Source organism: Bufo bufo, chromosome 1 (assembly GCF_905171765.1).
Source record: "Bufo bufo chromosome 1, aBufBuf1.1, whole genome shotgun sequence".
NCBI classification, from domain to species: domain Eukaryota; kingdom Metazoa; phylum Chordata; class Amphibia; order Anura; family Bufonidae; genus Bufo; species Bufo bufo.
This window is the reverse complement of record NC_053389.1, coordinates 475,741,351-475,756,964: the sequence shown is the minus strand read 5'-3', so window position 1 is coordinate 475,756,964 and position 15,614 is coordinate 475,741,351. Positions and strand designations below refer to the sequence as shown.

General features: G+C 44.9%; 1 protein-coding gene across 2 annotated transcripts in view; it reads left to right on the top strand.

Moving 5' to 3' along the window:
- Positions 1 to 15,614, top strand: part of RASSF3 (Ras association domain family member 3) — a 155,893-nt gene that overhangs the window by 85,615 nt on the left and 54,664 nt on the right. For both annotated transcript variants that reach the window (XM_040409361.1, XM_040409370.1), the window contains exon 2: positions 11,501 to 11,625. In XM_040409361.1, the coding sequence (XP_040265295.1) occupies positions 11,501 to 11,625 (125 nt within the window). The remainder of the gene's footprint in view (positions 1 to 11,500; positions 11,626 to 15,614) is intronic.

The following is a 15,614-nucleotide window of genomic DNA, read 5'->3' as shown; positions in this document are numbered from 1 at the left end:
CCGTATGTCAGTTCTGCGAAAGATAGAACATGTCCTATTCTGGTCCTCATAATGCAGATCTAAAACCCATAGAACTCAATGGGACTGCGATAAATGTGAATCGCACACGGACAGTAACCTTATTTAGTGGATCCGCAACTTGCAGACCACAAAACAAATACGGTTCTGTGCACGAGACCTATTACTTATACTCAGCGCCCTTAACAATGACGTCCACAGTGCCCCCATAACAATGACGTCCACAGTGCCCCCATAACAGTGACGTCCACAATGCCCCCATAACAGTGACATCCACAGTGCTCCCATAACAGTGACATCCACAGTGCCCCTGTAACGTTACATTACCCTACTTCGTGAGATTTCCCTACCTCCTAACTTCCGGTCGCACCGCTAATGACGTTAGTAGGCGTTCCTGAGTTTTGACGATCTGCGCGTGCGCAATTGGACAGTTTAGGGAAAATCTCACAGCGGAGTTCAGCTGCACACCGGGACACTACGCATGCGCCCGGAGAGCCTCAGTAGGGAAATATTACGGCCCAGTGCGCAAGCGCGGCTAACTCCAGAAGATCCATCCGATCTCTGCGCCTGCGCAGTGTGGGGGTAGGGAAATCTCATGGCCATATTTTCTGATAAATATATATATATATATATATATATATATATTTATAAATCCATAATTATTTATCTATAAATTTATCCACACTTTGCCTAGGGAGATCTCATGGCCATGTTTTCTGTTAAATAAATATTTATTTAACAGAAAATATGGCAATGAGATCTCCCTACCCCCACACTGCGCATGCATGGAGATCGGATGGATCTTCTGGAGTTAGCCGCGCTTGCGCAATGGGCCGTAATATTTCCCTACTGAGACTCTCCGGGCGCATGCGTAGTGTCCCGGTGTGCAGCTGAACTCCGCTGTGAGATTTTCCCTAAACTGTCCGTTTGCGCACGCGCAGATCGTCAAAACTCAGGAACGCCTCCTCAGGTCATTAGCGGTGCGACCGGAAGTTAGGAGGTAGTAAAATCTCACGAAGTAGGGTAATGTAACGTTACACCCCCATAACAGTGACATCCACAGTGCCCCCATAACAGTGACATCCACAGTGCCCCCATAACGGTGACATCCACAGTGCCCCTCGTGCCATCCAATGCCCCCTTGTGCCATCCATTGCCCCCATGTGTCATCCATTGCCCCCATTGATCCATTCGTTACCCCCTTGGGCCATCCAGTGCCTCCTGTTTGCAATCCAGTGCCCCACTTGTGCCATCAATTGACCCCCTTGTGCCATCCAGTTCCCCTATTGTGCCAACCATTGTCCCCTTGTGCCATCCAGTGCCCCCTTGTGCCATCCATTGCCCCCATGGGCCATTCATTGCCCCCACTGTGCCATTAATTACCATCTTGTTCCATCCAGTTCCCCTATTGTGCCAACCATTGCCCCCTTGTGCCATCCAGTGACCCCCTTGTGCCATCCAGTGTCCCCTGTGCAGTGGCGACTCTAGGAACAATATATAGGGGGCACACATAAGATACCACAGTCAAAAATGGGGGGACACTAATAATTTTCACCACCTAATCATACTACTGAAAAAACGAAATAAGTATATATAAATAAGATTACAAAATACGAGAGTATTTCGGTATGCAGAGATACCTTTTTATTGTACTAACCTAATGCATTTTGTTGGTATGAGATGACGGTTTGATTGGCACTATTTTGGGGTTCATATGACTTTTTGATCGCTTGGTATTACATCGCGCTGTGCAGGAGTCAGTACAGGCTTCACATAGAAGCCTGTACAATACAGAGAGCGGCCAGCAGTCCTGCACATGCGCATTCAGCCTAGTGCGCTGTGAAGACGGCCGCCTGGAGCTTTCTCCAGCAGGAGGCGGTGACGTCACTCGTGACGATCTGTCTCCTGCTGGAGAAAAGAAGAGAAGACAGGAAGATAAGAAGATGGACTTCGGCCCGAAGCACAGAAAAGCCATCTGGAGGAACCACGTGACCGGGAGGCAGATCTCAAGAACGGCTGCACTGTGGAAGGTAAGTATGTGACCAATAATCTTTCCTCCATAGGTTAGCATGTAATAGCAAAAAAAAGGTTAAGCTCGGAGAACCCCTTTAATGGGACGAACTAGAAGTCTGTATCATCAGACATGTCCTATTAGGATCATTGCAAATAGACATAATAATAATTACAACTGTTGTTACACTGCATCTGAACCTCGCATTTCAAATTAGGCAACTCTAGCCTGAAATGTGAGCAAAGATCTTAACTCTTAGTGACCAAGCCTGTTTGGGCCTTAATGACCAAGCCAGATTTTGGAAATCTGACATGTGTCACTTTAGCAGAGAATAACTTCGTAAAGGTTTTGCACATCAAAGTAATTCTGACATTGTTTTCTTGTTACATATTGTACTTTACTTAGGTGGTAAAATTTTACCGATAAAATATGCATATCTTTATAAAAAAAACGTAAAAATCTATGAAAATTTGTAAAAATTGGCATATTTTCCTATTTTCAACTGCAATATTTCACATACATACATAAATACTACTCAATATTTTTATCAGAAATATATTTCCACATCTTTACTTTATTTTGGCTGCACTTACAAAAAACTTCCTTTTTTTTTAAAGGGTTTCTATCACTTCGTTTCACCTATTTAGCTTTCAGACACTAGCGATCCGCTAGTGTCTGCTTTATCTAACCATCCTAATATAACTGTTTATTGTCCTGCCGTTTAGCTAAAAAAATAACTTATATAGATATGCAAATGAGCCTCTAGGTGCTATGGGGGCGTGATTAGCACCTAGAGGCTCCGTCTACCTTAACAAACTGCCGCCGCCCAGCGCGTCCCTCCAGCCCGCCCATCTCCTCCGGAATGCGATGCTCCTCGTATTCGGCGCATGCGCAGTGAATGTCTGATCGCTTCCCTGCTCAGACATCTCCACTGCGCCTGCGCCGATGACGTCATAGTGCTCCGAGGAACAGGCGCAGTGGAGATGTCTGAGCAGGGAAGCGATCAGACATTCACTGCGCATGCGCCGAATACGAGGAGCATCGCATTCCGGAGGAGATGGGCGGGCTGGAGGGACGCGCTGGGCGGCGGCAGTTTGTTAAGGTAGACGGAGCCTCTAGGTGCTAATCACACCCCCATAGCACCTAGAGGTTCATTTGCATATCTATATAAGTTATTTTTTTAGCTAAACGGCTGCCCAATAAACAGTTATATTAGGATGGTTAGATAAAGCAGACACTAGCGGATCGCTAGTGTCTGAAAGCTAAATAGGTGAAACGAAGTGATAGAAACCCTTTAATTAGGAGACTTACCATTGTAACATTAATTTTAAAAATTTTTAGTACATATTTTTTCCTGCAACAAGCCAAGTTTGCAGAGGCTTATAAGTGTCAGAATAATAGAACCCCCCCAAAAGTAACATTTTTAAACTAGACCCCTTAACGTATTCATCTATGGGTGTAATGAGTTTTTTGACCCCCTAGTTTTTTAAAGAAATTAATGCTAATGCCTCATGCACACGACCGTGGTGTGTTTTGCGGTCCGCAAATCGCGGATCCGCAAAACACAGATGGCGTCTGTGCGCGTTCCGCAATTTGCGGAACGGCACGGACAGCTTTTAATATAAATGCCTATTCTTGTCCGCAAAGCGTGGACAAGAATAGGACACGTTATATTTTTTTAGCGGGGCCACGGAACGGAGCAACCGATGCGGACAGCACACGGAGTGCTGTCCGCATCTTTTGCGGCCCCATTGAAGTGAATGGGTCCGCATCCGAGCCGCCAAAATGGCGGCTCGGATGCGGACCAAAACAACGGCTGTGTGCATGAGGCCTAAGAAGGTGAAAAAAAATGTTTTTTTTTATTTTTTACACAAAATTGTCAATTTAAAGGGCTTCTGTCACCCCACTAAACTCATATTTTTTTTTTGTGTACTTATAATCCCTATCATGCGACATTATGTTATTAATAATTTTCGTTCAGTAGATTTAGCAAAAAACATACTTTTATGATATGCTAATTACCTTTCTACCAGCAAGTAGGGCGTCTACTTGCTGGTAGCAGCCGCAGAAAACTGCCCCCTCCTTCTGTTGATTGACAGGGCCAGCCGGGATCTCCTCCTCTGGCCGGCCCTGTCGGCATTTCAAAAATCGCACGCCTGTGTTGATTCGGCGCAGGCGCTCTGAGATAGGGAGCTCGCCTCCTCAGCACTCCCTCAGTGCGCCTGCGCCGATGACGTCTTCTCTTTCGGTGACATCATCGGCGCAGGCGCACTGAGGGAGTACTGAGGAGGCGAGCTCCCTATCTCAGAGCGCCTGCGCCGAATCAACACAGTCGCGCGATTTTTGAAATGCTGACAGGGCCGGCCGGAGGAGGAGATCGCGGCTGGCCCTGTCAATCAACAAGAGGAGGGGGCGGTTTTCTGTGGCTGCTACCAGCAAGTAGACGCCCTACTTGCTGGTAGAAGGTAATTAGCATATCATAAAAGTATGTTTTTTTGCTAAATCTACTGAACGAAAATTATTAATAACATAATGTATGGCAATATGGCAGGATAGGGATTATTATAAGTACACAAAAAAAAAAATGAGTTTAGTGGGGTGACAGAAGCCCTTTAAAGACAATTTTTCAACAAAACGCATGAAAATGAAGTAGTACACCCCAAATTGTATCACCCCTTTTATCCTGTCTTCAGAAATACCCCCATTGTGGCCCTAATCCTATGTCTTGACACACGACAGGGCCCAAACATAAAGGAGCACCTGGGACCTTTCAGATAATAAACTGAAAATGGTTCAGGCCCCATTGCACACATGTAATGGCGTTGAGCTGCAAAAGGATAGAAAACCCTTATAAATTACCCCATCTTAAAAACTAGATTCCTTTAAAGCATGCATCTAGTGGTGTAGTAAGCATGCCCCCCTCTCCCTAACTGCCACTGTGGTGTCTGCGTGCACGGTGGTGAGCATGTAGGCATACTTCCTGTCCTTCCACTTCACTGCAAGGAGCTGGTCACTTGCAAGGACGAAGGATGTTCCTCTCTCCAAATGCTTGGACACCAGCGGTTGTGGGTATCCCACTCTATTTTTACGGACTGTCCCACAAGGCCCTGTGTTTGCAGCATGGAGGGATTTAAAAAGGGGTATAAAAATTATCGGTGTACACGTGGTATCCTTTGTGTAGGAATGGCGCCAATAGAGCCCACACAATTTTTACCGATGTCCCAATAATTTCGGGGCAGCCTGGGCGGTTAAGTTGGGAGTCTCTGCCCTCATATACAGATAGACCGCAAGTGTAGCTGGTTGTGCTCTTGCACACCTTATATAATTTTACCCCATATCTGGCACGCTTGGAGGGAAAAAACTGACGGAAGGAAAGGCAGCCTTTAAAACTAAAAAGGGATTCATCAACGGATAGATTTTTATCAGGGGTATATAATTTTAAGAATAAATCCCTAAGGAGGGAAATAATGGGTCTCAATTTATTTAGGCGGTCGTAGGCTGGGTCAGTTCTGGGGGGGGGGGGGACTTGGGACTTGTCCGAAAAATGCATAAACCGCATTAGGGTTTCATAGTGGTTTCGGGACATAACTGCTGCAAACACAGGGGTTGAGTGGACAGTGCTCGCAGCCCAATACGATCGGACAGATGGCTTTTTTTATAATGCCCATGTCCAGGGTAAGCCCCAAACATATTTTCATTTCAGGGACACTTGTGGGGTTCCACCGTCTTAGAGAGATAGACGTGGGATTTTGTACAGCAAACTGTGTGGTGTACAGATTAGGCTGCTGCACAATTAACTCCAGGACTTTATCATCCACAAATAAATGAAAAAAATCATAAGAGGTAAAATTGGTGATGTCCACATTAATATGGGAGGCAGATAAAAATTGGGGTACTTGGGGGGAAAATGATGAAGCAGGAATCCACGTAGTAGAAGGGACGGGACCACTGGGTGGTGAATGCGATGAGGTGGTGACTTCTACCAGCATAGGGCTATGGGGTCTGGGGATGGAAGTGGAACTAGAGTCCCCGCTATCGGAAAATATTTCCGCCTCTGTAGCGGTGTCGTTTTCAGAGCATAGAAATTCATATGCCTGCTCCGCACTGTATAATCTTCGAGCCATTTTTTTTACAAAAAAGCTCAGAAAGAAAAAAAATATTATTTTATATATCACACCCTAAAAATGAAAAGTAAATGTTCGCTAGCGCCAGTAGCGGTGCGTCTACTGACCGACAATTATGGACGGACCCTAACAGATGCCCACTGACCGACTAACAGATGGACAGTGACAGATTGCCTCTGACCGACAATGACAGACGGACGGTGACAGATGGCCTCTGACCGCCAGTGACAGACGGACACAGGGTCCCTAATGAAAGCAACTGACCGTCCCTAATAGACACCTAATGACGGACACCCACTGGCCGCCAGTTACGGACAAATCGCACAGCCAGGACAGAAGTCTGATCTCTCTCCTCACAGAACAACTGCCCTGAGGGGAGAGAGAAACACAGCCCCTGTCCTGGCTGTGTTAGTAAATATAATGGATGTGATCTCCATGATATGGTTATCATGGAGACCACATGATCAGGGACCAATAGTAATGGTCCCTGATGGTTACTGTGCTAAAGGCAGATCTTCAGCACAGTAACCAGTGCGCATGTCTGCGCCATTTTTTTTTTTTATTGGTAGGGGCTCCTGCCCTTTAGTAAACTTTTTTTAAACGTAATTAGAGGCCATATTGCCCCGATCGGGGTGCTGAGGGACCCGATCGGGGTGTCCTTCTATACACTCTCTCTTCTTCTGAGGAGAGAGAACTATTCCGGGGGCGGTGGCAGCCGGCATATAGTTTGCACATGCGCCGGGCGGCCGCCGCCATCTTTGTTGAGGTACTGGGGGGTGGGGTGAGGATCGGGACCCAGCTTTCCCTTATGGGGAAGCTGGGGGACCCGATCCTTGCACTGGAGACTTTCTCCCTCCTCTCTTACATGAGAGGAGGGAGAAAGTTTACTGCCGGCAGCTCTGCTTCCGGCATTTTTCGGTGATCAGAGACCGCTTGTCACGGTCTCCTATCACTGCCCTCAGCTACCTGCTGTAAAAACACGTATGGGTGGTCACTAAGGGGTTAATCAAGAGCAGTGGCGTACATAGAGAAGGGCCCCATAGCAAGAATCAAACCAGGCCCCCCACACAGGACAGAAGGGTTTCTGCCTAAACCCTTTTCAGTGACCCTTGGGCCATTTTTCCACTTCCTCATTTGCTAAAAGTTGTTCCTTTAGAGGGTAGAGTCCTAACCAAATTTCACCTTCAGTAGAAGAGGAGATGATCCCAACTAAGGCCTCTTGCACACGACCGTATGCCCTCCGAGACATACGGTCCATGAGCGGGCCATATGTCCCGGAGCGGCATTGATCGTGCGCACGGGAGCACACAGCATAATAGATTACAATGATGCTGTGCACGCCGGGCCACCTGGGCACTCATAAGATCATTTGAGTATGGGACAATAGCCCCGTGGGCGGCCCGACGTGCATAGCATCATTGTAATCTATGATGCTGTGCACTCCCGTGCGCACGATCAATGCCGCTCCGGGACATGTGGTCCGCTCACGGACCGTATGTCTCGGAGGGCATACAGTCACGTGCAAGAGGTCCAATACTGAGCCCCCTCTTGCCTTGGGCCCCATAGCAGTCGCATGGTCTGCTGCTATGGTAGTTACGCCCGTGATCAAGAGGCCTGGTGGTGATGGTTCATGCCCTCTGCACATAGTGTTGCATCTTGAGACAAATGGACAGAAGGAGTTTCAAACATTTAGATGCATGGTGGATTCCTAGACATGGCATTTTCTAGAACTTACTTAATGATTATTTACTCTTTAGATAGGTCATCAGTATTAGATGGGGGGGGGGGGGGGGGGGGGGGTCCAGCACTTCCACTGATCATCATTTTTAGAAGCTGTGGGAGCAGGACCAGGCAGCAGAACTACACAGCACCACACAATACACAGCTCTGTCCACTGTTTAGTGGCCATGCCTGGTTACTGCAGCACTGGTCCCATTCACTTTATACACAGGTAACAAAAATACCCCAGCCCTTCCTCTGTTACTTGCCTCCTGTCCTGTTGATCCTATTGCAGTGTATAGTGATTTTACCTATCTCCATGTTAGAATTAGTAACATGGCAGACCTGGGGTCCTTCATAAGGACCCCCTGAATTACAACCATTCCCCACTTGATTTGCGCATTGGGGAAGGGGCCAATTAGAGGACAGAGGAAGCCCCTCGGTCTATCTAACCACTCAGACGCCGGAGGGGTTAAATGACCGGGATCAGATTTATCTCCATTCCCAGTCACTGCAGGTAGGTAATAACTGTATAAGGGCTCGTTCACACGAACGTTTTTTGCGTTCCGTATATGGGCCGTTTTTTGCGTTCCGTCGCGGAACCATTTATTTCAATGATTCCGCAAAATCATGTATTCCGTTTCCGTATTTCCATTCTGTTGAATGATCCTGCGTTCAAGGGTTATTCAGCCATCACCCTACCTCTATCTAATATGTATGGCCACCTTTATCCTTAGATCACTGTCAGACAATACTGCACGTAACATACAAGATGGCCACCTAGTAACAGAACCAATAGTAGACTATACAAACTGACTTGTGCATAGTCTGTTTATACAGGGTCGGCACATAATAACATGACACTTAGATTATGTCTGTCACTGTATATTTGTGTACCAAGATAGCCTTAGGCTACTTTCACACTAGTGTTTTTACTGGATCCGGCAGGGATCAGCAAAAACGCTTCCGTTACTGATAATACAACCATCTGCGTCCATTATGAACTGATCCGTTTGTATTATCTTTAAAATAGCAATGATGGATCCAGCATTAAAACCATTGTAAGGCTACTTTCACACTCGCGTTTTGGGCGGATCTGTCATGGATCTGCAAAAACAGATCCGGTACAATAATCTAACCGCGGGCATCTGTCATGAACGGATCCGTTTGTATTATCTGTAACATAGCCAAGACGTATCCGTCATGAACCCTATTGAAAGTCAATGGAGGACGGATCCGTTTTCTATTGTGCAAGATTGTGTCAGAGAAAACGGATCCGTCCCCATTGACTTCCATTGTGTGCCAGGACGGATCCGTCTTGCTCCGCTTCATCAGGCGGACAGCAAAACGCTGCAGGCAGCGTTTTGGTGTCCAACTCCAGAGCCGAATGGAGACTGAACGAAGGCAAACTGATGCATTATGAGCGGATCCTTTTCCATTCAGAATGCATTAGGGCAAAAAATGATCCGTTTTGGACCGCTTGTGAGAGCCCATGACGGATCTCACAAACGGAAAGCCAAAACACGAGTGTGAAAGTAGCCTAAGTCGATGGGGGACGGATCCGTTTTCTGTTGTGTCTGAGAAAATGCATCCGGCACCATTGACTTGCAATGTGTGTCATGCTGGATCTGTTTTGCTCCGCATCCCATGCTGGATAGAAAACCGCTGCATAGAGGCTTGTTTCTAAAAGTAAGTAAAGGGGGTAGTCATCATTCCAGTGTGGGTTTTATATTCTAGCTGTACAATCAGTACTCTTGCAATGGAATCAGTAACTGTAACATGATCACTAAAAACTAGTAATTGTGAAGAACCTACAAGGAGCCCAATGTGAATGTTACAAAATTCAACCAAATTTTGGCTGACCCGTTGTTGACCCAGTTCTAGACCAGAGATCATTCAGACACAACTTCAGGCTCTTGACCGATCAGATTATAGGGTCCTAGGCTAGGCTGTAAAGGGGCGATAGTGACATGTATTCCTGAGGAAGATGTACAGATCATGTGAACGTTACACAAAGGACATCTGGATATTACCATATTTAAGGCATGTTACACCAGGGTCACTTACCACCCCTAAGCAAGGCTGAATTCACCTCAACTCTACTGGGTCTATGGTTTGGACTGAACCTCTTAAATATGGGCACAAATAAGAGAGAGAGTTCACAAAGATGTCCTGGGGTGTGTGAATGTATGTACGAGTGCAGCAGTCTATATATTACCGCACAAGTAGTAGTGCCGTGTCCGTTCACAGTCACATTGTCATATTCTTCAGCATCATTTTACACAGGCTGATTATTGCAAACTAACATTTGTATGAGCGTATGTTCCCGATAAATGGCCCATGCGGATCAGCCAATGAATGAGCAAATGCAGACGCCTAAAATCATCATTTGTGGTCAACAGAGTGTCCTGTGATCTGCTGCCCAGAGACAATGAATCTCCAGGGGGATGAGCAATTACAGCAGAGAATGGTTGTCCCCATACAACAGGGGTGTTCTGCATGTACATCATCTCTGCTCATAATCAGGCAATTATCAGGAACAAACAGTTCTTTCCTGATAATTGCCTGGTTAGTCTTCCTGTGTAAAGGGACCATTGCCATTTACATCTTTATCACAATACACAAACATTTTTATAGTAAACTGTATAATAATATGAAAAGGAGCAATCATGGGCACTTAACCTATTTTTACACTGTCATATTATAAAACTTCAAGGAACCACAATTTAAAGGGCATCTGTCAGCAGATTTGTACCTATGAAAGTGACTGACCTGTTACATGTGCGCTTGGCAGCTGAAGGTATTTATGTTGGTCCCATGTTCATATGTGCCTGTATTACTAAGAAAAAATTTAGTTTAATATATGCAAATGAGCCTCTTTAAGCAATGGGGCATTGCCGTTACTCCTAGAGGCTCAGCTCTCTCTGCAACTGCCAGACTCTCTGCACTTTGATTGACAGGGCCAGGCAGTGATGATGTGTACACTGCCTGGCCCTGTCAATCAAGGTGCCGAGGTTGCGGTAGTTGCAGAGGCTTCATTGTGCTTAGCAATGCAGGCACATATGAACATGGGACCAACATAGGTACCTTCAGCTTCCAAGCGTATATGTAACAGGTCAGCTAGGTACAAATCTGCTGACTGATGCACTTTAAGACCAATCCAATAGGGATAAAAATTGTGGCATGCTCCATTGGACTCTATGTATGGAGGTATTTTCCCTACAAGCAATGTTTTTAGAGGAGAATATCATCATACACATGCAATCCTGTACGGCTCCTCATTTTCCAAAATGATGCAAAATCTACACACGATGAGCAAATTCCTTTTGTTTTCTCTTATAAGTGTGAGTAATTATGTCCACTGGTCCATGGTACTACAGATGAGCAGATGTCTTACTGGTCGTCAGCATTGGCTCAATGTCTTCCTTTGTATGGTGCTGGGCATATCTGAAATGGAAACAGGACCACAGCTCTAAAGACAGGTCTTGTTTCCTGCCAACCTCTGGGTATTATGCAAAATTCTGCGGCAGCAATGTGCTCAGCTGTATATTTGTGCATATTTCGCTGTTTGTACACATAAAATACATTTACGACGCTTAAGATATTTTTATCTTCTTGAATTTTTCAGATTGTAAATACACGTGCCATTCTCATTGCCAAGGACAGGTGCAATTAAACTGTGAACCGAATGGAAAATTAATGGAATGTCTACCCACGTACGACACACTGGACCACTCCAATAACAATGAGAAGGTAACCATTTATTCCTTGAAAGCTGGCACTCAGGGGGATTGTACATAGAGAGAAAAGGCACTACCAGATAGCGTATTTTTGCCCTATAAGACGCATCTGCCCATACCACGTACCTAAGTTTTAGAGGAGAAAAATAAGAAAAAAAAATTCTCATCAGACCTCAGCTCCATAGCCCAGTCAGACCCCAAGTGTTAATGGGACCCCCAATCAGACCCCCATGTTAATAAGACCTCAGATCAGGGGGAAAAAAATAAACCAACTTACAAATGTAGTCGAGCTAAAATTGACTCTGGTAACTCTGATAACACATTTCACAGTGTTATCTCGTGCCATCTTTTGACAAAAGCCATAGAAATACATAGAAAAAGTTAGTTAACCTTTTTGTGGCATTTTTTTACTTAACGTGTTAACAATCAAGTGTTGCTCGGCTACATCTGTACTTCTCCTGCTCCAGACGCCACCGCCGCTGCTCCTGAGATCCAGCTCCTGCTCTTCCTGCCGTGCTGTGACCCGATGTCGCACAGAGTGAGGTCACAGGGCATGACGACGTCCTCACACTGTGCACTGGTCATAGCACCAGGAAGCGGTGAGTACCGAGCCCGCACAGGGAGCGCTGAAGTCTCTGCTCCCTGGTCCTACTGTACTAAAGAGCGCTTCCGTAATGGAAGTGCTCATTAGTATTCGCCCTATAAGACCTACTGACATTTTTGCCCTGGGAGTGCTTCTTATAGGGCGAAAAATATAGTACCTTGTGTGATCGCTTGTCTCTCTGAGAACAAAATGATTGTGCATGCTGAAATCCAACAGCCCAATCCACAATTTTAGACCTGGCATGAGCGGGGAAAAGTCGCAGATTGCAGTTGCGCCATCTGTGCCTGAAATACGCCTAATATAGTATATAATGTTATGCCTGGAAAGGGCTTTCATGAAAAAGAAAGATGAGCAGTTCATTAGATCTGATTTCTGGTAAATCAGGAGTGGTAGCGGGAATGACCCTGTTGTTTTATCTAAGAGACCTTGGTAATATCAGAGCAGGGAAGACGACCAGTGCATCAACGTATGATTAGTGATTCTTCCTTCAAAACGATCAATAGCTACAAAAATAAACAGGTAATTGCTTTAAGTACATCACATAATTTCCATTAGCCATGGTCCTCTTCCTGTCCTATAAGCATAGAAGTATAATACCGTAATTACAGGAGTAATAAAGAAAGTTAAGTCCTGCTTTGTCTGCACTGTGTTTTCGATTCTGCTTATGTACACGACCGTATCCGCATTGTGCTCAACAAACCATGGATCCACAAAAAATACGGACACCTTTCCTGTCCAATCCGCATTTTTCTCATTCGCATTGCTAGAAATGACTATTTTTGTCCACAATACAGACATGAATAGGACATGTTCTATATTATGGATCACATCCATATACTGTCCTTTTTTGGGGGGGTTTAAGCGGACTTAGAGAAATTAATGGGTCCATGTTCAATCCGCAAAAAATGCAGATCGGACACGTATAAATAAAATACAGGAGGCTTTAGAAAGAGTGGGAAGGATTTTCTGATACGGATATATGAGAAGGTTACTTCCTTGGTTTGGTACTAATCCTTTGTATAATAACTTTTCCCATTTATAATAAAACTTAAAGGGGCTCTCCGGGAATTAAGAAAATAAAAATACTTAAATATTACTTTATTATAACATGTAAAATAGAAGATCGCACATCCTTAAATACTATGCTTTTATCTAATAACTGCTTCTCAGCATAATTCACATCGCTTCTCAGCGCAATCTATAGTATACCTACCGCTATGTTGCATGCTGTACATGAGGCATTGGTATACAATTTGATCATAAAGCATAGGCCCACTCACCACGACAAGGTTGCCTCCTCGAGTGGGAATCTACTCTGAATTTGGCGCGGCGCTGTCCGACGACCACCGGCGCCGCAGCACTGCACCAATAGGCAGCGGGACCCAGCAGCCAAACAAACCCCCTGCTCTCTGCTATCTGTCATGGTCCGTTGTCACACCTGTAGATTTGGGATGGTCTTAATAATGAAAATCAAGCTCTTGCCAAGGTTTTCTATTTGGACTAGTTCCCAGATTTCCCTACTCTTCCAGCAATTAGTTTCCCATCAAGTGTCCAGATAATCAACTTGCAAAAAAGTCATGGTGTTCTGAAAAAGCAGGGTAGAGAATAATAATGACTAATAATAATCTCTAGTTTCCACGTAAAATGTTGATTGGCTCTTCAAACTGGTTTGCTTCCATGGAAATCCTAGATGTGTGGATTTTTATTTTCACGTGGGGTCGGCATTACTGCTCAATCTGGTGGCGGTTTACAATCGTGATGCTGAGTGAATATTGATGTGGAAACCAGTGAAACGTCTGTAATTTGTTTAGATTCTGTATTTTACAGCTTCATGTACAGCAGAAGAACATTGGGGGAACTTATTATGTGGGGAATATTTGAAGTCTGCTTAGCTTGAGTCTGCGTTGTCGTAGTCTGTGCCAAATTTATGAAATTATGTTTGTTAAATTTGGCGCATCTGAACCTTACTCTATTGTCTAGAATTAGCACAATTGTAGAGAAGAGCATGGCCTCGTATACTTGCTTTTACTTGTGGTTTGCCTCTATGCTGTGATGGTGTGACAACCTTACCAATCTTTATGAATGTATAGAAACTACGGAAAGAGACAGGGGGAGAGTTATCAATCAATCTGCACCAAAAAAAGAAGTGCAAAATGCGCCAAAATGAGAAGACCTCTAGTTTGTGCCAAATTTATCACTTCCTAATGTCAGTATTCACTCCATAAAGGATTCATGCTAATATAGAAATATGCTGAGAAAAGTGGACGTGGTTGATAAAGTGGCGTTAGGACCATCACATTTATGATTTGGAGAAAAGGCGCAAAATATAGGCGATGTTGGAAGCATACCCCAGACAAGCGTAAACTCATGAAAAGTCACAACATTTTGTTAAAAAGTCGCAGGCTCCTGCAGAGCTGCCCATATTCAGTACATTCTGGTTTTCTCCCACAAACCGCCCTAAAAATAATGCAATTGTTGGAAAATGTCAATCTCTGTCAAAATGTCGCAAATCTGCACTAGGTCTCATTTATTATGCTCTGTATGACATTTGATAAATTTGGTCTCAACTTTCACCAATTTTATCTCCAGCTGAAAACTGCCCCGGAAAATAACTCTTTCCCATATACTTTATTTGTAGAATCCTTTTTCCCCCCATTACAGGTTAAAACATATATTGTGTACATGTAAGAGAATGTATACCCCGACGTCCTGATGCCTCTGCTAGTTACCTTCACTGTATACCTTTTTTGTGGCTCTGAAAAGCATAGTAGCGTACGGTTTTAAATACCCACAAAGACCGAGCATCCGGCGAATAGGTGGCAAACTCTTTCTCTATGCCCGTACAGAACACGGAACGCATACTCCATGATAGAAATGCCTATTCTTGTCCGCAATTGCAGACAAGAATAGGACAAGCTCTTTTTTTCGGGGTCGCAGAATGGAAGTAGGGATGTGGACAGCACTCGTGTGCTGTCCGCATCTTTTGCAGCCCCATTGAAATGAATGAGTCCGCATCAATTTGTCCTGATGCGGACCCATAAATACAGTCGTGTGAATGTAAATTATTAATTTATTGATAAATGCTATGACAACGAGCAACCTCGTACACGTAGAATATATACAGTATAATGCACCGTAGTGTATCCGTGGGGTTCCGTTCCGTGCACCGCACCTCCAGATTTGCGAACCCATTCAAGTGAATGGTTCCACATCCGTGATGCGGAATGCACACAGTCGGTGCCCCGTGTATTGCGGACCCGCCGTATGCGGGCCGCAATACGGTCACGGCGGGGCAACGGCCGTGTGCAAGAGGCCAAAGGGTCCATTCACACATCAGTATTTTTCTTTTCCAGATTTCCATTCTGTTTTTTGCGGATCCTTTTTTTTCCACAAAAACC